This window comes from Scardinius erythrophthalmus, assembly GCF_964197995.2.
Source record: "Scardinius erythrophthalmus genome assembly, chromosome: 13".
Taxonomy (NCBI): Eukaryota; Metazoa; Chordata; class Actinopteri; order Cypriniformes; family Leuciscidae; genus Scardinius; species Scardinius erythrophthalmus.
In genome coordinates this window covers 24,730,485-24,756,176 of record NC_138233.1, presented here as the reverse complement: position 1 = coordinate 24,756,176, position 25,692 = coordinate 24,730,485, and the positions used below count along the sequence as shown (strand labels likewise).

At 37.5% G+C, this 25,692-nt stretch overlaps 1 protein-coding gene across 5 annotated transcripts; it reads right to left on the bottom strand.

The window, feature by feature from the left end:
- Positions 1-1,812: 1,812 nt before the first annotated feature.
- LOC308701093 (uncharacterized protein) lies at positions 1,813-22,692 on the bottom strand. Of its 5 annotated transcripts, none has more exons than XR_014031390.1 (21): positions 22,557-22,635; positions 18,631-19,529; positions 18,124-18,185; positions 16,673-16,711; positions 16,454-16,557; positions 15,908-15,966; positions 15,620-15,736; positions 15,407-15,532; positions 15,172-15,333; positions 14,954-15,078; positions 14,306-14,870; positions 7,917-8,037; positions 7,712-7,731; positions 7,476-7,598; positions 4,388-4,516; positions 4,178-4,300; positions 3,980-4,106; positions 3,579-3,876; positions 2,897-3,035; positions 2,550-2,665; positions 1,813-2,384 (listed from the first exon to the last, which is right to left on the bottom strand). XR_014031390.1 is itself a non-coding variant. In XM_081383149.1 (21 exons), exons 2-21 carry the CDS (start codon positions 19,396-19,398, stop codon positions 2,331-2,333), a joined length of 3,381 nt encoding a protein of 1,126 aa, XP_081239275.1. In that variant the 5' UTR covers positions 19,399-19,416; positions 22,557-22,692; the 3' UTR covers positions 1,813-2,330. The 5 variants fall into 5 exon arrangements, 4 of the variants coding, with proteins under 4 accessions (XP_081239275.1, XP_081239274.1, XP_081239276.1 ...); XM_081383149.1 differs by having other exon boundaries at positions 3,976-4,106; positions 18,631-19,416; positions 22,557-22,692; XM_081383148.1 differs by having other exon boundaries at positions 3,976-4,106; positions 22,557-22,690.
- Between the last annotated feature and the right edge of the window lie 3,000 nt (positions 22,693-25,692).

Below are 25,692 nucleotides of genomic sequence, written 5' to 3'. Positions count from 1 at the left end.
ATGACAAAAAAGAGGTGAAACTGTCAAATTATAATACAAGAAATTTATTTAATGGGTAGAACACCTCAAAAAAAGTTTAAAGTAGCCTACTTTTAAGTACTTTTAATTTGCACATTAAAGCTAAACTATGCAGTTTTTTTTAGCTTGATTAGTTTTTACAAAATGAAACTTGGTTGGTGATACAGTATCACCAACCATGTTTTCATCTCATGTGAGCTAGCTTGACTGCTAGTTTGACACTTGTTAGCCATTTCTATTTGTAGCTTACAAAACAGTGATTCTAATAAGACTTGTTTGAATTCATAGACAATGAATTTTTTTTACTTCATATCAACATTTTTTATATAACTCCGTCAAGAAGTTTCAGATGTGGCTCCCTTTTTGCAAGAATGGAGGGAAACTAACGGAGCATGAGCACAGTGAGTAACATCACTGTAGGTTGTTTCTGATTGGTGGAATTCAAAGTGTTACAACCGTCCCGTGTTACAACTGTCCCTGGTCTCCTGGTCTTCACAGAAGCTGAGCGGGAAGTCAAGCGTGGCCGTGGCACCTTTACGAAGAATGTCAGGTAAGATAAGAACTATACAATTTTAAACGAACATTTATAACCAGGGATGCAAACTACTCGTGACCTTCTCAAATTTCTCGAACTGTCATGTCATTTACGTTATTCGTCGCACTAATAGACCCTTTTCATACTGTCATGACGCGTTTTAACGGTCATCAGCATCGTAAATCCTGCAGTTTTTTAAATGTTCATTAAAAAATATGTTCATTTAACACTATAGTTAGCATTATATTACCTTTGCACAAAAAAACAACACTAGCTAACGCTCTTTGCAAAATTGACAGTAACATTCTGATGCCGTTATCAATCTCCCTCTATTTTTCCCTCTTTTTGAAAGTTGTGAACACTATTGTGGAGTGTTTCTCTTGATATTCTCTCATTCACCGCTACAGAAATTTACCCAACTTGGACAAATTCCGTTTGTCATACCTAGCATCCATGACATAATGTGTTATATTTTGGGCAAAAATGGGCCAATACTTGTTTATGCTTATCTTACATAGTTAACCCCCATCTAGAACAGAATATAGGCCTATACCCAGGATGAATTAAAATAATTAGGCTACTATGAATTTAGTGCAAGTTTTTCAATATTGTTGTATATTCATTTATAATAGGCTACTCCTCACCAAAATATATTGTTTTATTAATACATTTTTAATGCTCTAAGTCTATAAAATATGTTGTGTCCCTAAACTGAATGTCTATTACTCTGATGGAAAGTCGATCTGAACACACCCCTCTAATCACATGACTCTCAGAAAGTAGAATAGTTTTTGTTGGCAAACTATTTACAACAAGCAGAGTAAATATCACTCCTTAATTCACCCTTTTTTCAATGTTTTAGAATGAATCACCTATGGGGTAAAGCATAACATTATTTGTAATTTTGAAAATATGGTAAATAAACAGGTTAAAAATCTTCCTCCGTGATCACTGCGCTCTAGCTTGTTGTTCATCACATCAAATGGTTTACATGTAGGCTATTTGTCTGGAAATAGCTCCACTGTCTGCTGCAGAAAAGCACCAACGCTACAGGGCATGTTGTGATGCAGACCCTGAAATAAGGCAAATATACCTCAATAAAGAGAAGGAGAGGTGGATAAAGGACAGATATGAAGGAAGAAAATTGTAGAAAATAGCTAAGGAAATTAAGCTGTCAGTCATATTAAGCCCTTTTAGTTTCTGTCCGCCCCTGACTGGGATGCCTTATGTTTGAAGAAATTCTAAATAGGAGAACAATTGACCATTATTTCTAAATAGTGATGTTTTAATTTGCCCCAAAGCAGAAGCATACCCATACACATGTAGAATAGTACATAAAAAAAAAAAAAAAAAAACCTGGACATTCACTCATATTTATGCCGTTTTACTGTAAAATGCTAGGTAACACTGATTAATTACATTAAACAAAGGGGTCATGAATATATTCTCCTTTCACAAAATAGAAAATAAACAGAAGAATTATTAAAAACATTCAGGCAGAGTATGAGGAATGCTGGAAGTTTAATAAAAAAAAAGAAAAAACAAAAACAGTACTAGCAATTAAGGCATAAAATGTGTTAAACTTCACATCTAATTTGCTATGACTGAACAGCTAGAAGTTGCTTATGAATGCACCAGTTTTAATAACTACATTAAAAGAAGCAATACCTCAGTCTAATTTTTTTTAGAAAAAAATTAAACATACTAAAAAAAAGAAAAAGAAAACAAATCACAGGGACACAATGGACATATTAACAGATGTTCCAGCGTCAATGGTTCATTTCTTTGTCCCGTTACTCTGTGCTTTGGCTTTCTCCTTTTCCAAATATTTCTGATAAGAAGAAAAAAAACATATACTTAAAACCACAAAAATGTCAATGTAATAATGCAAACATTTACTAATAAAAAAAGTGAATCCTCAAAATGTAATGCATAAAGATCTAAATCATGCTCTGACATCATGATCAAGGACAAATAAAGAAGAAAAAAAAATCACCTTAAGTTTATCATAGTGTGCTTGGCTACTGCAGTGAATTTTCTTAGCAGTGTCCTCATTAGAGTAAAACAGGAAGCAGATTCTGCAGTAGTACCCCATCTTCACAAACTCCACTCCTGAAACAGGACAAATGAGGTTCATTAATGAGGCTTCTTACAATAATGAAACAATTATAATGAAATATTTCCTTAGTTGGGGTCCATCGCTTTTTATAACACATTTATGGTTTGGTTTAAAGCATTTTATAGCAAGCCAAACTGATTTAGTGCCACATCTGTCCAAAAAGCTGAAGAAAATTCATATAAAACACTAAATGAATAGCTTGGTTATGTCAAACGTCATCTTACCCACTGGGACATCAGGATCATATGGCTCTAGAGTAGAATGGCTAGTTTCAGGCTTTGTTTCAGATGGTGCTGTTGTATTGGTATTTTCCTCAGCTTTCACACTCTTCTCTGAAGCAACAGTTTCTTCATCTTCAGCCTCCTGGTCAAAGGATACATCAAGCAAAGCAGTGGTTCGATTAAGTATATCCTGTTAGCAGTGAGAAAGCATTTATTTATTTATTTTTTAAAGTACAATCTTTTGTCTAGTGCTTGGGGAACTTTTTATGAGAAGTTTTAATGTCCAAAAACAGCCTACCATGTTTGTCTATTCACACGCTTATATCTGGACAACTTTATTTTCTACTAAAATAAAGATAAAATATCTTCTTTCGTATCCCCCCCCCCCCCCCCCCCAAAAAAAAAAAAAAAAAAAAAGTCAAAGGTTTGAAAGAACATAAGGGTGAGTAAGTGATGGTAGACTTTCATATTTAAGTAAGTGGGAGAATGGGAATTTTTCTTGGAAAAAAATCTTAGAATCAGCAGTTGAAATCATTTTGGAAAATTCTAATATTCTGATAGATGACATTTGGTTTGTTTCAAAATGGCAGTGTTTTGAAACAAACCAATGTTGCTAACAACACTAATGTAAGGATGCTACCCTCATCCAATTCATTATATGAACAAAAATAATGAAGTCTCTCACAGATTCATTCTCCATATTCTGGAGCTCTGATGTGTCTTCGCTTTGTTTCTCCTCTGACTCTTTCTTCTCCTCAGGAACAATTTCTGCTGAAATATTTTGGCTTTCCTTCTCTTCATGACTGTCCATCTCCTTAGCTTTATCAGCGACAGGCTCATCCACTTTGATTTTCTTGACAGAAGGTTCTTCCTCTTTTTTGTCTTTACTTTTCCCAGAGGAGTTCCTCTGAGCCTCATCCTCCTTGGAGCGTTCTCTCTTGAGTGGCCGTTTATCCTCGGTCTCTGGGCTGGGTGGTCTTTGTCTGTGAGAAGATAATATTATCAAACAGATGCCATGTAACATTCTTTGGAAAGCCATTTTATTATTTCCCATAAAAAAATAGTCTGAATGTCCAACTGACCCACGTTTGAGCTGCTTATATTTCCTGCTCACGTAGACAACCAGTCGTTTGCCTTCAAATTTAGGTCGATTTTCCTTGTAGGCCTCTGCCATTTTCTCAGCATCTTCCCCTCTTTCCATCTCAATGAAGCACTGAGCAAACATACAAATATCGTTTATTTTGTCCTTGTAAATCCAATAGAAAGTTCCATTTTTATAATTACCTCATTGCGCAATGGATTCAGAAAATATCTTCTGATGTTTCCAAATGGTTCTGCGATTTTCAGAAGTGATGCATCTGAGCCTTTGAAGGGTGGAACATTACCAACGTAGATGACTTTGCCACTCTAGATGTTACACAGATATAGGTGTTTGATTTTGCTCATTTTAGATTCACATATTATTCATGGAGAGTTAATAAGCCCAAGTCTTACCTGGATGGTTGCATAGGTGTGTGAATGAAAAACCTTCACAGGTTTTCCACACACAGATGGCAAGACATTTCCACTGTAGAAACTAACCATTGCTCTTGCCTCTGGTTCATTGGAGAACTCCAGAAATGCCTAACACAGAGCACAACCACAACACTTCAAGGAAAAATCTCTAAGAATTTCTGATTTACAACTGACAGAATGCCACAAAGACATGTTCTCTCCAGCTAAATGGCAATAAAATAAATGCAGCTTGTCAATGGATAATAAACATTTTATACATGCATTGCATTATTAAATGGTCTAGCATAGGGTTGGGTATTGTTTAAATTTTAACAATTCCGATTTTGCTTATTGATTCAGATTCTTATTGATTCCTAATTTGTTTTTATATCATTCACATTTATTCTAAGTCATATTGCAAAACATTTCATTGTGGCTGAATACCATGAACAAAAATCAACAGGCTAAAGAACACTTGCACAAGGAACTTTTGCCTATGGCTTAAAAATACCATAAAACAGCCAAATTAATATACATTTCAAGCATTATCAAAGACAAGTAAACACTCAGTAATAAAAAAAAAAGCAATTGCACAAATAAAAACAACTGAACAAAGATACAATTGAAATAAACTGTTTTAAGGTTTTCAGGTATAGAAACTGTAATCAAATGTAAAATAACTGCACTATGCATAAAATATACAGTATACATTACAAATATACACTCACCTAAAGGATTATTAGGAACACCATACTAATACTGTGTTTGACCCCCTTTCGCCTTCAGAACTGCCTTAATTCTACGTGGCATTGATTCAACAAGGTACTGAAAGCATTCTTTAGAAATGTTGGCCCATATTGATAGGATAGCATCTTGCATTTGATGGAGATTTGTGGGATGCACATCCAGGGCACGAAGCTCCCGTTCCACCACATCCCAAAGATGCTCTATTGGGTTGAGATCTGGTGACTGTGGGGGCCATTTTAGTACAGTGAACTCATTGTCATGTTCAAGAAACCAATTTGAAATGATTCGAGCTTTGTGACATGGTGCATTATCCTGCTGGAAGTAGCCATCAGAGGATGGGTACATGGTGGTCATAAAGGGATGGACATGGTCAGAAACAATGCTCAGGTAGGCCGTGGCATTTAAACGATGCCGAATTGGCACTAAGGGGCCTAAAGTGTGCCAAGAAAACATCCCCCACACCATTACACCACCACCACCAGCCTGCACAGTGGTAACAAGGCATGATGGATCCATGTTCTCATTCTGTTTACGCCAAATTCTGACTCTACCATCTGAATGTCTCAACAGAAATCGAGACTCATCAGACCAGGCAACATTTTTCCAGTCTTCAACTGTCCAATTTCCTATTTGTAGTGGAGATGAGTGGTACCCGGTGGGGTCTTCTGCTGTTGTAGCCCATCCGCCTCAAGGTTGTGCGTGTTGTGGGTTCACAAATGCTTTGCTGCATACTTCGGTTGTAACGAGTGGTTATTTCCGTCAAAGTTGCTCTTCTATCAGCTTGAATCAGTCGGCCCATTCTCCTCTGACCTCTAGCATCAACAAGGCATTTTCGCCCACAGGACTGCCGCATACTGGATGTTTTTCCCTTTTCACACCATTCTTTGTAAACCCTAGAAATGGTTGTGCGTGAAAATCCCAGTAACTGAGCAGACTGTGAAATACTCAGACCGGCCCGTCTGGCACCAACAACCATGCCACGCTCAAAATTGCTTAAATCACCTTTCTTTCCCATTCTGACATTCAGTTTGGAGTTCAGGAGATTGCCTTGACCAGGACCACACCTCTAAATGCATTGAAGCAACTGCCATGTGATTGGTTGATTAGATAATTGCATTAATGAAAAATTGAACAGGTGTTCCTAATAATCCTTTAGGTGAGTGTAGTTACAAAAGTTATTTAATCTTTTATTGTTTGATTAATGTTATTATAGAGAAGGCAACAGCAATATTAGGCTGCTATCACTTTAAGAGCTGCACAGATCCAATATACTGTTACACATGCGTTTTAACTAACTGTGTTACGAGGATATTTTAACAGCACAGAAAACAGCATGCAATAGTCATCACTAAAAATCAATTTTTCTGTGCACACACTTTGGATGAGTGTGCGGTGCAGTAGGGCTGTCAATCTTCCTCTATAATACTATTTGAATTCCATTCCTTATTTTATTTAATATTCGAATAATATTCGAATATTAAATGCTCAAATTCATCCTATTATTAATGTTTACGACATTACACAGTCTACGCCAATGCAAATGCGTGATGTTGATTGGTCACAGATAAACCGTGTCAGTTTGTCTGTTATCGCCTTTTTGCGGACAGCTGGTAAACGTTTTCGTTTGGAAATGTATATTTTTCTCTCCGTTTTGGCCTTCCGTCCACACTGAGACGGCGTTTTTATTAATGAAAACGAGGCTTTTTTGTAAACGCACTCCAAAGTGGATACATTTGAAAACTCCGTTTTCACGTTGTAGTGTAGACTGGGAATCAAATTGTCAGGAGTGGTGATCTCCGTTTCCGTGGAGACATTGCTCTCCGCGATTTTTGTATTGTTATGATACAGCGTGGATAACGTGCACAATTGTGTTACGATTCAAAAACGTTATTGTTCATCAGACGAAACAAAAGCATTTCATTTTCACATGCGTGTAAGCGAGAAATATTGCATAATGTTTTTTAAAATATACATAAAGCAATATTCGAACAGGAACTTCAGCATTCGAATAGTATTGATTTTTTAAATATTCGAATTATATTCGAATTTCGGAATTCGTTCCAACAGCCCTACTGTGCAGTACAGAAAACAACACGTGGGTCTTTGCGCACGAATGGTCAATTTAAAGTCATTTTCAAATGCACACAAAGGAGTCGATAAGAGGAATAGTAATTTTAACAAGTATCCAGTTCCTGACCATAAGTATACATTCCAAAATTGGAATAGATTTTTGATTCCCAACCCTAGGCTAGCAGCAGAAATATGTATGGATAGCTACGGTAAAGTTGCAGTGAGTGAAGTGGTCTAAACTACCAAGAACAGAATATCTGAGAGCTGTTACCTCAGGCCTCACGTCTAAGACCAGGTGCCGCACCACTTTACCAAATGGCTTGGCAAGATTAAGGATTTCATCTAGATAACCGTAGCCACGTTTAAATCCAACGACATTTACAACTCTCAATCCCTACAATTCCAAAACACACATTAATATTTAATACAATCAATAAATCAATGCACAGAGATTAGTTGTAAACTATTTTAAAACATTTTAAAGTGCCAAAGTAATAAGTGACTTACTCCACTATCCTTGGCGCTTCCTGTAACATTAAAGATGAAATAAGGCATTAATAAATGGACTGACTTTGGTAAAAAACAAACAAAAAACGACATTGTAGTTTATCAACAATATGATTGTAACATTTTATTAATATTTAACACTGTCGAGTCGACTCAGTCCAAAGAAGGATCACTGCTAAAGCCATCGACTACTCAAGGACATTACCTGATGTGTTTGTAGATCTGGACTTTGAGTCTTGTCTCTCGCCATCCTCTTCCTCTCCTAGCTCATCAAGAGTAACAAACTCATCCATATTCTCAGGAAAGTCAGTTTCAGTTTGACTATCCTAGAAGCAGATAAGATAGTCAGGAGATCTGCATGTCAAAATAGTGAACATGAGATTTATATTAAAGGAGTAGTTAGAAGTAGCTCCAAAGATGAAAAGAACATCAGAAAAGTGGTCCATACAATTGTACAGCTTCAGAAGACTTGGAATATAGCAGCTTATGGAATATAAAAAAATGGTTACAAAATATTATTTAAATGGTAATAATAAAAATAAGTTTTTTGGTTAACTAAGTTATTGTAACATACACAGTGAAAAATATAATATAAACATAATATAAATGTTTTTTTAATAACAAAAAATATAAAAACCAGTAAAATGCCATTCCCAGAGGCCTCTACATTACATTTTAAGGTAAAGGCAGAATATGGTAGTTCAAGAAGATTGGTATATTAATGTAATACATTTAGTAATGTAATGCATTTAGTAAAATATACAGGCACCAATATGCCATCCTGTAAAACCACAGTGGCCAGTTTTTTAACATAAATTTAATGTGACTTTTTTTTACAGTGTACTTCTATGATGTTTTTGGTCCTTTTTGGAGCTTGACAGCCTCTGGTCACTGTATGCTTTCATTTTGTGGAAAAGATTCATGAGCACATTCTGCTTTTGCACTGTTTGCATGAGGGTGAGTAAATGATAATTTAAAGGTGCTCTAAGCGATGTCACACATTTTTTAGGCCAAAACATTTTGTGTCACATACAGCATCTCCTCACCGGGCTCACCCGCACCACGAAACATACTGTTCCAGCCAATAACCGACAAGAAAAATTTGGGGTGTGGTTTGGGGGGGGTTAGTGTGCGGATGAGGAGGAGGGAGGGTCTAGCTAGCCTCCATTTTGTTTGACAATACTTTAAACGTTAACAAGAAGTGACATCACCCAACATCACTTAGAGCACCTTTAAAGTTTTCAGTGAACTATGACAAGCCGAAACGAAAATATTCATCCAAACATAGTAATGCTGTAGCGGTGCGTTGATTATGTCAACGTCATATTTTTTGCGTTGACGCTTCTTTATTTATTTATTTATTTTTTGCACCATTCCCGGAGGTACAGCTCGCCACACACACACCGCCTGCTGTGTTATTCTGTCATGTTATCTCCCTTTCTTTCCAAACCGCGACAAACGCCAGTCTCCTTTCTCTGCAGAATGCTATAAATCCGCTCAACCATTCACAGCGCACCATTACACGCATTGTAAACAGTAACGGCGGCACTTTGAATACACCCGGCATCCTAGTTTTCCTTATCTACTTTGTACTTTTTGATCAACAAACAAACAAAAAAATGAATACATTTGACGGCATTGATGAACATGTGGTGGTTTCTGCCGTAGGGAAGAAATACGTACGCCATCGAAATCTAATCATTTATGTGAGGAGATTAAGAAGATGAGGCACGCGGGAGGAAGAGTAATGCCGACTGTTGCTTGTTCTCTCACGACAACATCAAACTTCAGTCACGCTGACACGTTAACCCCAGGAGATCTTTTAAAAAACGTTCAATTCTTGTACTCCGGGCAGGCCGCAGGACCAAGCCATTTTACAGCTGATCGCCGTCAAAAAAGTTCAGGAGGTATTTCTTAGCGATCGCTGATTGAATGTAGCCTATGCTTAGTCCAGTACGTGCCTGTATGTAAGATTAGTATTGACCGAGTTCAGAGGCTGTCATATGTGTGGATCAACTTACTTTGCTGTTTATTTTCAACAGTTTCAATATGAAAAATAACTTTTATATTGATTCAATGGATTAATTGCATTTTGAAAAAAAGTGTCATGAATTTATTGCATTTTTGGGAAAAAATAATCCGTTTTTATAATAAATATTTGAACATCTAAATTTGGATTTGAATTATTTATGTTATTATAACCTAAAGATGCTATGTGAAAGTTTTAAACAGAAAATAGTGGTTTTCATCTTGCCACTTTCTTGGTAAAGAAAACACATTTTTTACTCAAATTAATCAAAATGGATTTATCACGTTTATACTATATTATTCAGAAGTAAACATTGTAGCTGACAGAGTGTTTATGTCAGAATGTTTATTTTTAAACCACAACCTTCTGAATGCTTCTTTTAAGATATATTTAAATGATATCTTTTGCATTTCTCATCCAAACAACGTCAAACTTGGCACTGCACTTATTCGTGCCCAGACAGCTGTCGAGTTTGAAATCCATCGGACTAACGGTTCGACAGAGATATGCGAATAACAGACTAGGGTTGCGCGATATGCTCCATTTTCATATCGTCCTATCGTCAGCCTGTGAGATCGGCGATACACGATATTATCGCGAGGGGGGCGGGGCTTACTTATTTGATTATTAACTTGCTTATTTACTCATCAATTTGCTTGTTTTATTACTACGTTTTAAATGAGAATCTTTTTCTATTTTGCTAGCAAAGGTGGAGTGTTTATTATTAGGCTAAATCAAGTTATTTCCTGGTATAGTGAGGTAAAAAAAAAAAAAAAAAGATCCTAATCATTCTTGTATCTGACCATTCTTGTATATTTCAACATGTCAGCGGGAAATTTACGGACACACATTATCCTCTCATGCCGTTACAGATGCAGCATTTTGACTGTAGGCTGCTTCTGCACGAGATCATGAAAACACGTTTTAATTCATTGGGTCAAGAAAGAGTCGGAGTCTGCGATATGTCCTCCTCTGTATGGATGCACTTCACTTATGCGCACCGCACTTCAATAAGCCCAAATAACGCGGGTTTTAAATGCCGGGAGAAATCAGAGGCAAAAATCTAAAAGTCGATCGGTACTTACTTATGACTTGACTCTGATAAAGGAAAATGGGTTAATCCGTTTACATGACCACATGCATTGTCAGTTTATTCAGCATAATCGAGTTAATAACGTGCATGTAAACGCGCTCATTCCCTGAAAGTGAAAGCAGAAACGGACTGCGCTTTCACTGCATTAACGGCGCGTTCTCTCAGAGACGACGGTGGATATAGCCTAACGGTAGGCTACAGCATCTTAATTTACTGGCTTAATATTTCTCTTGTGGACTTACATTATTGACAGTGAAAAAAATAGAAGAATATTTCTTGTTAAACAAGTTCGAAGTTGCTTGTGATTTTCACAGGCAGAGTTCAACAGATGCTTCGTGTAACTTTATTAGGCCTAGGCGGCCTATATAATTTTATTGATATTATTATTATAATTAATATTTTGTAATTGTACTGTTTTTAGTGTTTTTACTGTCATTAAATATTTTGTTAATGTGCTATGGAAACAAAATAGGCTACTGACGAACAACGATGCCGCGTCTTCATCTTGGCTCTGTATAAGAATGATGCGTCTGTTAAAACAAGCACTCTTGGCAATTTGTGAATGGATCACCTTGCAATTAAATTTCGTTGTGGGATGTAGTTTTTTTTAGTCTGTTTTAAAAATATTTTCTTTGAGGAGTCCTCATACGCGCGCGTCGGTGACGTCGCATGTGTGGTTATGTGATGTCGCAAGTGTGGTTATTGTTATGAATTTAGGCAAGGCAAATATAATTGTAAATATACTAGCTTCATAATAATAATAATGATTTAATACATTAATAGGAAAACGAGACAGTTATCGTATTGATATCGTCAAAGGCATCTGCCATCGGCGATATCTCTGTCTATCGTCGATACACGATACTATCGTCTATCGGCACAACCCTATAACAGACAATATAATTAATTCCAATTAGTCGTTAGATTAGTCGACTAATCGATAAAATAATCGCCCGACTAATCGTTTAATTAATAATCGTTTACCCCAGCCCTAAAACATAGACCTCTATATACACTGAATTAATAATAAATTATGAATGTGTTCAGCATTCTGCAACAAATATTATTCAGATTTTCTTGACTATTTTAAGTCATAAGGTGAGCAGGATATAAAACAATGTAGTGCATGGATTCGGCAGGCATGTATTTATGATACTAGGAGGCGCAGCCGGTCTCGGCACTGAACATGCTGATTGGTTGAGTTCATGCCGCATTTTGATTGGTTGACTCCACGCAGCATTTTATTCAACCACCATCTGTTGCGGTGCGTGCAGTAACAGTCGTCTGCTATTCAAATCAACAATGGAATTTAAAAAATACAACCGATGGACCGACGACGAGGTTCAGGGTTTATTAAGCTTAAATTCAGAGGATGAAATCCAGTGGGAACTGTAAAGCCAGACTATTTGCCTAATCTTCACGGTACTTTAGACCGCGGTGGAAACGTGGCTAGCAACAGGTCTGGGGGGAAAAAAGTTCCTGGGACGAATTGTTCCCGGTAAGTTCGGTGGAAACGCAGCTATAGAGAGCCATTGGGGTAGATTTCTGGCTGCCCCGCTTATTTTCACGTGACCTTAAGTAAACCTTGCTCCAGACCAAGACGCTATCAGTCCGCTTCAGTTATGTGTCTGCATCAGGTCAGTAACTAGTTGGCATGTCTGTTCTTATGTGGAGTAGCGTATCAACTTAATGAAAGTATAATTTGAACATTTTAATTTAACTTCCTCGAATATCGGATGTGAATATATTTTATATACAGTAGTTCTATTGTTTGTTCTGAGAATAGACATGACTTTTGTTTCCCTCACTAGAATTTAACTGCCTCCAGAGGTAGCCGAAAACACATTCGAGTGGTCGAATATGTTCGAACAGCCACAAAAGACTGTCTACTGACCTAATGCGTAAACATTATGGCAAGCGCACTAGCTAGACGTGATTTCATTTCGTTGTGACGTCAAGACGAAACATTAGCATATTGCACGCGCAGACACCAGGGAAAACTTGAACGCTCTCAAACCTGCATCTGATTCCTGTGGATACTGGATAGCAGCATGTTGAGAAGACGCTGTGCTCTACAATGTTAAGGTAAAGCCAGTTTTTTTTCCACTGCCCAAGGACGAGCATGTGAAGAAGTGGTTAAAATTCATCTTTACCACGATATCACAGCAGTAGGCCTATAATCCTAAACTGTGTTCCCTTTATTTTACTGACGACAGCTTCTCAAATCTCAGAGTTCAATGCAGGATTCGCAAACCGCTTGCTCTTGAAAGATGGTGTTCAAAATACTTAGTTTTGAGTTTTATATTGTGTTGCTCTCCTGCTAACTGGTTAATTCACATTATTACTGTCTTACTTAAATACTTCTGCTGATCAGTTGTGGGCCACTGTTACCTAAAACTCTATCTATTAATGTAGATTGTCTGTCGTTCTCACTATTTTGAGGAAAGATTACGCATGGAGCAAGATTTGTTTTACCAACATTTGTGTTACATCAGTCATTCACGCTAGAGCTCGGCTAAAGTATGCACTGTTATTGATACGGTTTCCACATGTTCACCGCAATAAATTAGAAAAATACTCTGTAAATAAATAAGTTTAAGTAAAATAATCGGTTTGTTGATGGACATGCACTTGTTAATGCTGATGGTGAGGAATTACAGAACATCTCATAATGTACCTCAAACTGAGTAAAGTTAGTGTATCACTGAGAAAGTCATCTCGAGTCGTCCTTGCAATGGAGGTTTGGGTTGAATGAATAGTTCTTCCAATGTTTCATCATCGGACTCGCGGTCGGATTGATATGGTAAAATCGATGTCGCTGTTCGTTACTGTCTTTAGTTTACGGTGTAGGAAGCCTCAAGGCAAGCAGAGCTGACGTTATGGCAATGGACGTTTTGGTTTTCTACATGCGCATTGCGCACTGTACGCGGTAAACCAATCACAACAGACTGAGTTGTCTGGCCAATCAGAACAGAGTAGCTAGCGGAAAGGAGGGATTTAGAGAGACTGATTCATCTGACGAGTCGTTTGAGAATCACTGAAATGTGGTGATGTGCAAATGTATATTATGAGAAAATTAATCAGTTTTTTTTACCTTTGATGCATGCAGGAGACTCCAAAACAACATTAGGAAACTTTAAAATAGCATAATAGGGGCACTTTTTTGTCGGCTGGAGACCCAAGTTTGGTTTGAAAACAAAAAAACGTACCAAGCTCAATGTTCTGCACCATTCCTGATTTCTAACACACACTCACAGCGTTCAGTGTGGTCTCGCCACTTACATTGTTAAAATACACTGTTGTTAGGGATAGTTTAGTTCATAGTCCTGTTATTTATTTCGGTGATCGGTATAAGTGATCGGCCAATACTGCTTCCAGTGATTTGTAATCGGTGATCACCTGATCAGAGCACCCTTAGAAAGGCTTGAGCAGAGGCATTTCAGATGATGTGCTAATGTGCAAAAGATCCTACCTGCTCTTCATTGTCCTCTTCAGCATCTTCATCTTCAGGTTGGTCATCATTCTGTTCCTCAAGGTCTTTAGGAAGCTCATCTGTATTCTCCTGCTCAGCCTCAGATGTTACAGGTTCCTCCAGTGGAGTCTCTTCCTGTTTTTCACCAGAGTCTTTTTTGTCTTCTATGGTCTCATCGCTGGATGCATTTCTGGCTTGCTGCACTTCAGGATCCTCCTCATCCTCTAGGTTGGTGTCATCAATATCTGGTGCTTGTTCACTGGTTTGCTCTGGATCACATGATAGGTCGACATCATCTGCAGAGGGATCTTCATCAAAACCCTCTTCGTCTCCATCACGTGCTTCCATAACATCAGCTTCATCTCCTGCCCCGTCTCCCAGGGCCTCTACTTCCTCAGGCTTTGGTTCCTCTTCTTTCTCATTAGAGATCTCTCTGGCTTTGGAAGTAGAGGACCTTTGATTCTTTGATGAAGTTTTATCACCAGTTCTGCTGGTGGAACTGCTGCTACCGCTGCTCTTACGGGCTGGTTCTTCCCTTCCTTGGTCGCCCTTTCCTGGTGGGACCCTGGAACATCATGTAGAGCACATTTGGTTTTGTTTTCTTTCTAAATATATCATTGGTTTCTCTGTATAGAAAGGACAACTTACGTTAGAGTCTTATACTTTGTGCAGATGTTCAGTCGAATGGATCTTCCATTGATAGTCAAAGGATTGACAGTGTAGTATTTCACCAACATCTCTGCATCCTCAGCATTGCCCATTTGAACAAATGCCTGTTTTAAAAATGGTCAAAACATACATTTTAAAAATGTATGTCCTGGAAATGAATGTATGTTCTGGAAATTGCTGCATATTATGTAACTTGCCTCATCATTTAGAAAGAGATGTTTCTCAACAGTGCCAAATCTACGAGATATTGTGAGTAGCTCCATTTTCTTGTCACTGCCTCGTGGTAAATTGGAGAAAAACACCACCTGGCTGACTCCTCTCTTCACAGGCCTAGTTTCTCTGCCTGGCCTTCCACTTTTCTGTAATGATAAAGCAAATAAGCTTAATTGGGCCATTTTAACATATATATATATATTTTTTTTTTCATCTTACCTCAATTGCCATCAGTTCCTTTGACAAATAAATGTGTATCTCTTTCCCATGCAAAATGGCTGGTTTTCGCTGATAATAATTAGCCATGGCCAAAGCCTCCTCATGAGTCTGCAGCTCCAGGAAAGCCTTTGAGAGTGAGAAAGAAAGATTTACTCAATTACACTGTCGTGACTTTTGATCTTGAATGACTGTTCATACATGTATAGATACTACCTTGTTTTTCAGTATTAGATGCTCACAGATGGTGCCAAAGGGTTTTGCCAAGTCAAACAGGCTGTTTGTTGACATCGGTTTTCTTTCGTATTTTGCCACGACAACCCTACTTCTTATCTAAAATAAAAAATATTTATGAGTGCAAGCACCAAGATATCCATCCACTCAAACAAAAGATCCCATACTGAAAAGGACATCCTAAATATATAAAATATACAAATATTTTAATTGCAGAACTGCAATTTGAACAAAAACAGATTTTTTCAAACGCATTCAGTGAATTATTACCTTGGGCGCCGCTGCATATGATGTCATTTTACTTGTCATTCCCACACTGGAATCAGAGCCTAAAAAAGTTGTTTAAAAATTGTGTGACTGATTTAAATTAAGCAGCTTAACAAAAAGACACAGGAAACCAACAGTGTTAATATTGCAAAGTTCTTCAATTATGAAAAGAATACAATTTCAGCTGTAAAGCAGCTCTAAAAAGGCCATCATTACTCAGCTCATTTAGTTCAATAACACTGTCAATGTTGCAGACTTGAGACTTCACAAGAAAAGTGTTTGTCATCTTCAACAAGTTACTTGTACAAGTTAACACAGTGCACCTTTAAAGATAACAGAGACTCTTTCTAAGGATGCTGAATTAACTGGAATCTTTATTCATCATATATGAGTATTATTTAGTGCTTTAGGGGTAAAACTTATTTTACAGGAGAAAATGTTACTTAGTGCACCTTTAATCAAAGTCACTAGTAAAACCCTACATTCAAACAAAAGATCAACTTGTAGAAGGATAGCAGACCAGACTACATCATCTCACAGATTTATTACCCCAGCTGGAGCTCATCCCTGTTCTCTGTAGACCACCACCAATTGGAGCTGGTCCCAGCAATCCATCCGAACGACTCTTTGTGTCCAGGGAAAGGGATGTCGACCTGAGAAGAATTCATTTTTAATATGCTTCTCTATACAGATGCTTGTAATAATCAGGATGTATCATACTTATGAAAGCCCTATTTAAAAAAAAAAAAAAAAAAACTAGTGACATACATGCGACTAGAGGGCATTTGAGGATCCCAGTCCGGGTACCTATAAAACAACAGGAAAGAGTTTTCAGTTGTTTTTGAATGACTGAGCTCTAAATGACATTTGAATGAAAAATTCAATTTCAAAGACTGCAACAGCACGAATTAGCAACCATCTCTAGAAATCCTACATTTTTAATGCACTAGGATTACAGGCTGTCAAATACTATAATCAGATGATTATTAATTTTTTACGAGGTGAGGTTAGTTTACATTTAAACACCTAAAAGGTTCATTAAAAACAAAAGGTTAATTAGCTTTATGGACCCTTTTCACATTTCTGGGGTTCTCAGAAGCAGAAGTTGTCATATTTTGGTACAATTCTATAGTGGTGAATGGGAGACGACAGCAATCTAAATTTTTGTATTCCCATTTGCTCCAATAGAAAAAAAAAATCCATGATAGTGTTTCCACAACTTTGCAGAAAGGGTAAAAATACTGAGATATTGATTACGTTGATCAGAAGAGAGCAAGATGTCAAAATTTCTGTCAATCCTTCAGCCATTGTATTAGAAACAACATTGTAGCAGTGTTAATTAATTTTCTACCATTTACTGCCAAGATAATTTAACACAGTATAGCATTATAAATGTGCATTAATAAAAAAAAATAAAAAAAATATGAAAAACTTTACTAGATTTGCAATATTGATAAATGTGGAAACGTGCCATCGCAGTCTGTGAAAAGGGTCCATTAAACCACTATGAATTATTTTGAGGGCTCCACTTTGATTGTTTGAAGGGTGATAATCTGGATTTCTTCATTATTTTTTTACTAATAGATTTTGTTCACCCAAAAATAAATTCTGTCATTATATTGTTGGTGGAATGCTGTCACTCCAATAAAAGTGAATATGCAGAAGAACAAATGAGGTTTTACATAAGCTCCATAATATCTGTGTGAGGAATTTAAGAAGGCTCCGAATACAGTGCACAAGTCATATAGGCTAATTTATGATGCTGCTTTTTCAAGCTAGACAGCAGTGGAAAATGCTTCTGGTGATCACCATGAACTGAACGGTCTCCAATGGATAATGTCTGATCCAAAAGATCCATAGCGGAACTGCACCTACTGTAGGCCATAGGCTTGTTTCTAAATGACTATCAAGAGGGTTTTCTCTTGAAGCTTATTTCTGCCACTGAACAAAAAATAAAGCTAATTGCTACTTATTCATCTCACAATGCTGACTTTTGTCTAGACTTTTTTCTCAGAATTGCATGATATAAACTCATAATTGTGAGTTACAAGGTCAGAATTGCATGATATACAATTGCTAGTTTATAGCTCTCAGTTGCGAGAGGAGAAAGTAAATAAAAAGTGGCATTTATCTTTTAAAATGTTCAATTGAAAAACAAGTTTCCATAGTTTAACATCTGAACAAACAGTTCACCAGTTTTCACAAAGCAGTCTACTTACATTTGCAGAAGGAGTTTGCGGTTTTCGGAGTGACGAATCCCTGTCGTGTGTTGAGTCCATTCCTTAAACATAAAATATCCTTAATAAATATACATGACCTTTATGTAACAGTGATTAGCTGTGAAATCTATAGCAATTCAAAGCCTTGACATACTGAATCAGAGCTAACTTGGCAAGCTACCCTTCCTGGCTATGAATGCAATCTACAAATGAGTACTGTAATTGATCAAAAAAAAAAAAAAAAAAAAAGAGTTCTAGATACTAACTGTCCTAACTGGAACCAAGTTTAAAGAACAAGTCAGAAATACAGCTAACAGCAGTGTATACTGTAAGTGTCCAATGAGATTTAGGGCCATTTTCTCTTACACAAAATTGATTCTGAGCAAAACTAAGAGGTGCTGATTTAAATGCAACAAATGATGTTTAAAGATGGTCTTCTGAACAAGTAGGACTCAAGAAAAGGAAGTGAAGTGTGTGTGCGGGAGCCAAGCAGCTTGAATTACTCACCATGACAGAGTGCACATCAAAATCACAAAGGGAGCACACATGGGGAAACATGAGGGGCATGACTCCCAAGAAATCCTGCACTTTTCTCTGAGACGGGGAGCCCATTCTTCTCTGCATTAACATGTCGTCAGATGCTGATGATGTTGACATGCCAAGGCTGCGGTAGGAGTCACGGGAAAGCTCAGAATATTGGCGGTCTCTGCCGCTACCGCTCCTGTAATCTAACATGTCGTACCCTCGACCAGATGTTTCTTGCATGGAAGTATAACCGAAGTCACCTTGTGAGCGGCTTTGAGCCTGCCCACTGGGACGGTCCAACCTTCCGCCCTGCATGTCGCCCCAATCGTCTCGGCCGCCTCTGTACGAAGTTTCTGAAGAAAGAGTCGTCAGATCGCTAGCAATGTGGCGGCCGGCTTCCATCTTGCGGTTCTTAAGTTGCATGATAAGATGGGGCAAGGTCTCCACGCTGATGTTCTCCTCTGGAACCTGTGCTAGTGCGTCCAGATCAGTTGGCGACAGACCTAGGCTGGCGAAGAGTTTCATGGTATTGCTAATGTGGCTACCTGCTCGGCGGTGCAGCTGAGAGTCGTGGTCTTTTCCCTCCCCTCCACCCAGACCAGACATGCCGCTATGTGACTGGGAAGACGAGCCGTAGGGGTCCGAGTGCGTCTCACCCATACTAAAGTTCAAAGTCTCAGCGGCAGCCAAAAGCCCACGACCAACAGCAAAGCCTTTCTGAGCATCAGAACCGGTCAATTTCTGGGACATGTCTTTGAAATTGTGGCGCTTTGGGCGAGTGGAAAAAGAGAAGAACAAAGTGAATCAAAAAGTCCCCAGAAAAACAATCCGTCAATTTAAGCCTGGATCGAGAAAAGAAGCTCCTCCAGAATGAAACAGCTCTGCAGAAACACAATGGAGCAATGATTTCTAGCATGCTCACAAAATGGTTAGCAGTGGCATAGGAAAGCAAGACAGTAAGCTCCACAAATCCATACAATGCAAGTAACAGAAGTAAAACTTATTTACAATGACAGAGGTACAAATGGTACACTGACCAAATAGACCATAAAATGAAGATTTACAAGTACCATGAAGAGCAATAAGTATAATTTAATAAGAAAGTTCAATAGAGCTTTGAAGGGGGAAAAACGTCAATCAAATTTAGATCCTTAAATGTGAAAGGGAAAGACAGGGAAAGGATTGCAGTTTCATGGTCAGGAGAGAACCAAAGAGAGATAGTGTTCATGTCTTTAAGTTGTACTGTATGACCAAAAACTAAAAAAACAGAAATCAATGAGCAAAAAAATAAGCGAAATAAAGCTAATCAACTTTAATGCTTAACTGCAAAAATAATTTGGCATCAAGACGTCTTGACAACAGACAAACCAATAGTCGGGCTCAAGTGAAACATAAGGGTGCAAAGAGAGCACATGATTATCTGAACAAGATTAGCATCTTCATCTGAAGAAAAGTGAAATTTTACACATTAACTGTGACTTGAAACTGTGGTGGTCACAATGGAAAAGACTATATCAAAATGGTCAAAAATAGAAAGAATATAGTCAATCGTGTCACACTTGACAAGCTACTATTTTTTACGATTTTATTCAGATGGAAACAAATGATGCAAAAGTTTTTCATCGCTGTTTTTGGATAGTATTGTTATCGGAAAGCTGAAATGACGTTCTAAGAAAAGTGTATAAAATGGGCTGCTATGCAGACCGTGCCAGTACCATGAAGTAAAAAAAAAAAAAAAAAACATTTAAAAGGTTATCAAATAATGAAACTGTTATAAAAGTAAAAAATAAAAATCGAATCACTTAACATAGAAAAGTTTTGATGGACATTATGAACAAGTTTCACATGGACAGGAACAATCAAAATAGTAGGCACTATATTGGTGAAAAATATAAAAACAAACCAAAATTACTAAGAATAGAATTTAACATACCTTTAAACCGAACTCACTAGTGCAAAACGCAACCTTTAATAGAAATAATTATATGTTTTACTCCTAATTATAAAAAGCAATAGAGTTCCAGCCATATATCACTGCATAGCACCCACTGGAGATTGTTGTGTTTTTTTGCATAATGTTTTTATCTTCGAATTGAAGAACATCACATAAATACAGTTAACAAAGACTTTAAAAAATCCCTAAAGGAAAAATGCTTCTGGAACCAAGGCCGCTGAAAAATTCCACATTTCAAAAATGAAAAGTGGGAAGAGTCCACTGTACAAGTGGGTCTAGTCGTCATGCCTACAGTCCATTGGATAAACTTCTGATGTACAAGGCACACAAAAAAAAAAGGAAATACTTTGGGAGTTTAGTCGTCATCTGATTGCTTGAATTCTACAGGATTTCCAGGAGATTTGCGTTGCGTTCTTTAATGGTCTGCCTGGAAACAAAGCCAATGTGACGCCAAGCCTCCTCAAGGAAGAAGAAAGCCTTCATGTTTACAACTGTGACAATGAGCGCTAATCAGGATCAACTAAACGCTGGATTTTCAGAAGTATGTGAAGTTCATGGCATAGACTCTTTAAAAGACATCCAAGAGTTTGAGGCACTTAGTTGAAAAGAAGAGATATTTTTACTCGTTTGCCGATGGGATATGGGAAGAGTATTATTTTCCAAGCCTGATTTGAAATTGTTAGAACAAAGTCTACAGATGTTTCCAACAGACTTAGGTGTTTTTCAAACAGGTCTCTTGATGAGCCATTTGGGCAGTAAATTTGAACAACGTTCTTGGAAGTATGATTTATTGGTCGCATGCTGGTCTGTTATGGTATGAACATCAACTTTCCATTTTCACACCCCAAAACGTGATGCAGAACAAAACGAACTGTAATTGGTTGCTGCTTACATGTCAGTCAGGCCTCTTGGCTGGTCTTTGGCCAATGAAAGTTGCAAAGTCCCTTTCAAGGAAAGTCTGTTCATTTTGCAGCCATATTTGCAAAGCCTCTGAAATGGCAGTTTCTCCCATTCATAAGTAATAGGAGTGAATAGTCTTTCTAAATCTATAGTCTTTGATGGAATCCAGACCTTCTGTTGTCAGTCTGAAGGTTTGGCTGTGTGAGACTAGCTACATTTATCCTTAAGTTTAAAAGATTCTGAGCAGTAATGAAATACAAATTAATGTCAAGACCAGAAAGGGTGGTGGAAGAGTATAACTATGATGCAAGGCATTAATGTAACTACAGCAGATACGATTTGAATGTTTTATGCTTATGGCATACCTTGCAGAATGATAACACTGTATCGAGAAGACTGATTAAGTTAGTTTGAAATTATACGCATAAAGTTATATGCATTAGTAAAGAAAATATATCGGAACAGTGCAAGTCAGAGCTAACAACATGAATCCATGATATTATGAATCTATAATGCAGAAATATGAATTTAACAACATAAAAAAAATGGTAGAGATCGCAATGATACTATCCAGTTTCAGTGCAGACGAAGAAAATTCAGGAAAAAATATTAATAACGTAACGTTAAGTCTTTCAAATGCTTAAGAAACATCCCACATCACAATTTTGTTTATTTTTTATAGCTTTAAACAAGGTAAGTGTCCGCTGAGCGTAAATCCGAGGTTAACTGATACGATAACATTCATCTCACTTACGAACGATCAAATTAACTTTACATTAATTGCATATTGGTGTAAAACTTTATTTATGCGAACATTTCTGACACATGAACGATTATAATAGCCGCTTTAAACGCAACACATTGACGAAGTGTGATGAAATGAACTAAGAAAAAGCCACGGGACTAAATGTGCACAACAAGGCCTAACGTTAAACAGCAACCGTTAAACAGCAAATCTAAAATTCTGCAGCTCGGGTTTATTATAGTCAGTATGTTACTTAAAACAAGTGATATAACATTATCCTTTATTCGAATGCAACAAGTTGCTACTTACATTTTCTTCTTCTTCTTCTTCTCAACCTTCGGGGTGAAGTCCTTTACGTCGCACGAAGTAAAATAAGACCAAGCGCTCTGGCAACCGCGCACAACGTGAAAAAGGAAACGATTACGAAATAAAATTTCACTTCCGAGGTGAATTTCAAAATAAAAGTACTAATAATAACATAGGTGTTTGTCAATGCTCTTGGGTTATGCAAACAGCATTGACTTGCCCCTGAAGAAAACAAGCTCTTTTATGGTTCACACTTGCAAATACTACATTCTACAAAACTGGCAAAAATAAATCCCAAAATGAAAACCCATGTTGGTGTTGGAAAACCAATGTTTAAGATATAGCCTACTGCCAAAATCCCATACTGTGGGGAGGATTTGCTTTTTCAAAGCCACAGCTTTGATTACATTTTTGCTTTTTTATTTATTTACGTTATTTATTGGGGTTTAATTTATAGGCCTATTGCTATAAATGATGATATTACGATACTAAAATCACCCTAATTGTTTTGCTGTTGAGGAATAAAGCTCTGACCTGTGATGACGTCACTGTTGTAATGACATCATCAGAATTTTACAATATTTTGAGCAAAGCTGTCAGTTTATATGATTAGCTTGATCTGCCTAAGGCATCTACACAGCAGTCATGCTCTAAGAACTTTTTTAAAATTAATCCTCTTTGAAGTACAATCGAAATGGCAGCATCCTACAATTGGTTTTCAGGAGAGGATAACGGTCAAATAAGAGCTGCATACATACAATATTCATCCCATTCAGCCTCATCTGTCCTGTGCAAGAGTGCCAAGATGAAAACTAACACCAACCTGTCTCATGGGTATAGTTTTGTGAACACCTTCGAACATCGCCGTGATGCAGAAAATGCCCTAGTGGCTCTGAATTATTCTGATCTCAAACCAGTGCGCATCATGAGGGGCCAAGATATGATTAAGATCCTAGCAACGAGCAAATTAAGCAGCTACCATGACATGCATGTTGATGAAATAGCAGGACAGAACCCATCAAGCAGCCAGGAGAACGAAGGCTTGCAAATATTGTGTAATGTTGTTAACAACAATTTTGAGCAGCCCAGAAGCCTTGGTTGGCATCAGCCTGTTGGCTCTAGCATGCAGCAAAGGTTTTTCTAAAGGCTAAATAAAATAAATTAAAAAAATCTAAATTTATAATGTTTGTAGATAAAAACTGAAAGAGTTGTCGGAAGCTCAGTGATGGTATAACATTGAAGTTGTGGGACTGTGGTGTAGGCCTACTTCGTTTATAGCCTACCTTTAGCTTTTAACTTCTGGCGACTGCATTTCGACTTCAAAATATGTTACTCGGTGATAATTATATTGATGGACAAAACGTGCAAGTATCATAAACTTTTGTTGATCACAGAGCTTGTTTTTAGTTATAATCCTATAGCCTATGAGAAAATCCTATTGGGTTTTTCTCGAGGGAACCAGCATGATGCAAACTGCCGATAGGACGTCAAAGTGAGGTCATACCTGCACCGTGACATTAGAACAAAATATATGGATATGAGAACATGTACAGTTCTAAATTAATCTCTTAAATATTTTCTAAATTTCACTAAACATTTTCATTTAGTTTTGTGAACATTTTTATTGAACATGGACCTACGTTCATTAGAAAGGCTTATTATGCTATTGTAGGCTCATTTTGTAAATGTATGCGTCTAATTTAGACGCGCCCAAACTGGGTGCCGGTGTGATGACACGTATATGCTCAGCTAGATTCGTCGTGCGTCTTCGGAGCTGTGCGGAAAGTCACAAAAAATGCTGTGCACACCGCCAAGTGAAATGGGGTCTCGCGCACATACACCCACACCGACATAATTTTTGCCGTGCGAACGCGGTGAGTATAAACCAAGCTTTAGTGTATTTATTATACCCCCTTTACTTTTTTTTGTATGACCACAAAATCCTCATTTATTAATTCCCAAGGCATCCAGGGTGATTTTGTAACATGTTTCCAGCTCTTCTTCATTCATCCTTGTAGCTGGTGATATAGCCCCTGATTTCTTTATTTTAAGATTTTTACTGATTTCCCTGATTTTGCTTCATAAAGCCCCAGAACCAGCATTTGCCCACCTTTTGCTTCTCTTCTGAAAACCCTAGGATGCAATTTATCTTGACAAACTCAAAAGCAAGAGACAGTCCTCCTTAACGGGAAGTTTCTCTGTGAAAGCAAGGTGAGAAGACGCACTAACTCCTGCTCAGATCCAACAGGGATGAATGGCTTTCTTCCAGATGTATACTCAGATCCCACAACAAGCCCTTTCACGCGTCTTTGAAGGTTTTTCTCAGAATGTTCCACTTCTTTGCAAGCAATCACAGCGCAGGCCTCCCTGACTCGACCTGCCCTTTATATTCCTCTATTGCAGACACTGCAACAGGATATCCAAGTTTTTTTTTTGTCAGAGATTGTGAGATGCAGTGCAGTCCAGGGGCCTCATTTATAAAGCTTGCGTACGCACAAAATGGGGCTGAAAACATGCGTACGCCAGTTCCTGCGCAAAAGGTGGGATTTATAAAGAAAAACTTGACGTGAAAATATGCGCACCTAAACGCAAACTCTGACCCATGCGTACGCACATTTTGGAGACGGAGCAGTTTGGCGACACCGATGGTGAGTTGGAGTTAAATGTCTTTTTGGTCACTTTTAGAATTTAGAATTAAAATTAAACATAATACAGAAAGATAATACAAATATAATTTCACTCACCAAGCCTGTCACTTGAAGCAAATATCCATTCCTTCTTAAATGTCCGCGCCAGCGAGCGCGTTGGGCCGTTTAGTGAAACTGACGCAGTTTAAATAAAGTTTAAATGTTTTACTTCTGATATAAACATTTAGATTAAATATGCTATTCAAATTATGGAGTTAAACACTTAAACATGAAATCATACTGAAAAGTTACAACATTTTTTTTTATATTCAATCAATAGAAATATTTGTTGTGGATGCGATTGTTTTTTAACACTTTTCCTGTGGCGTGCTTTAATGTTTTAACCACAGAGATAATTGCTTATCATGATAATACCAGATTGTCTGAGAAAATAGTTTCGTGCAAATAATGCCCAAGGCCTATCTGTTTTCATTAAAAATATAAATCAATTA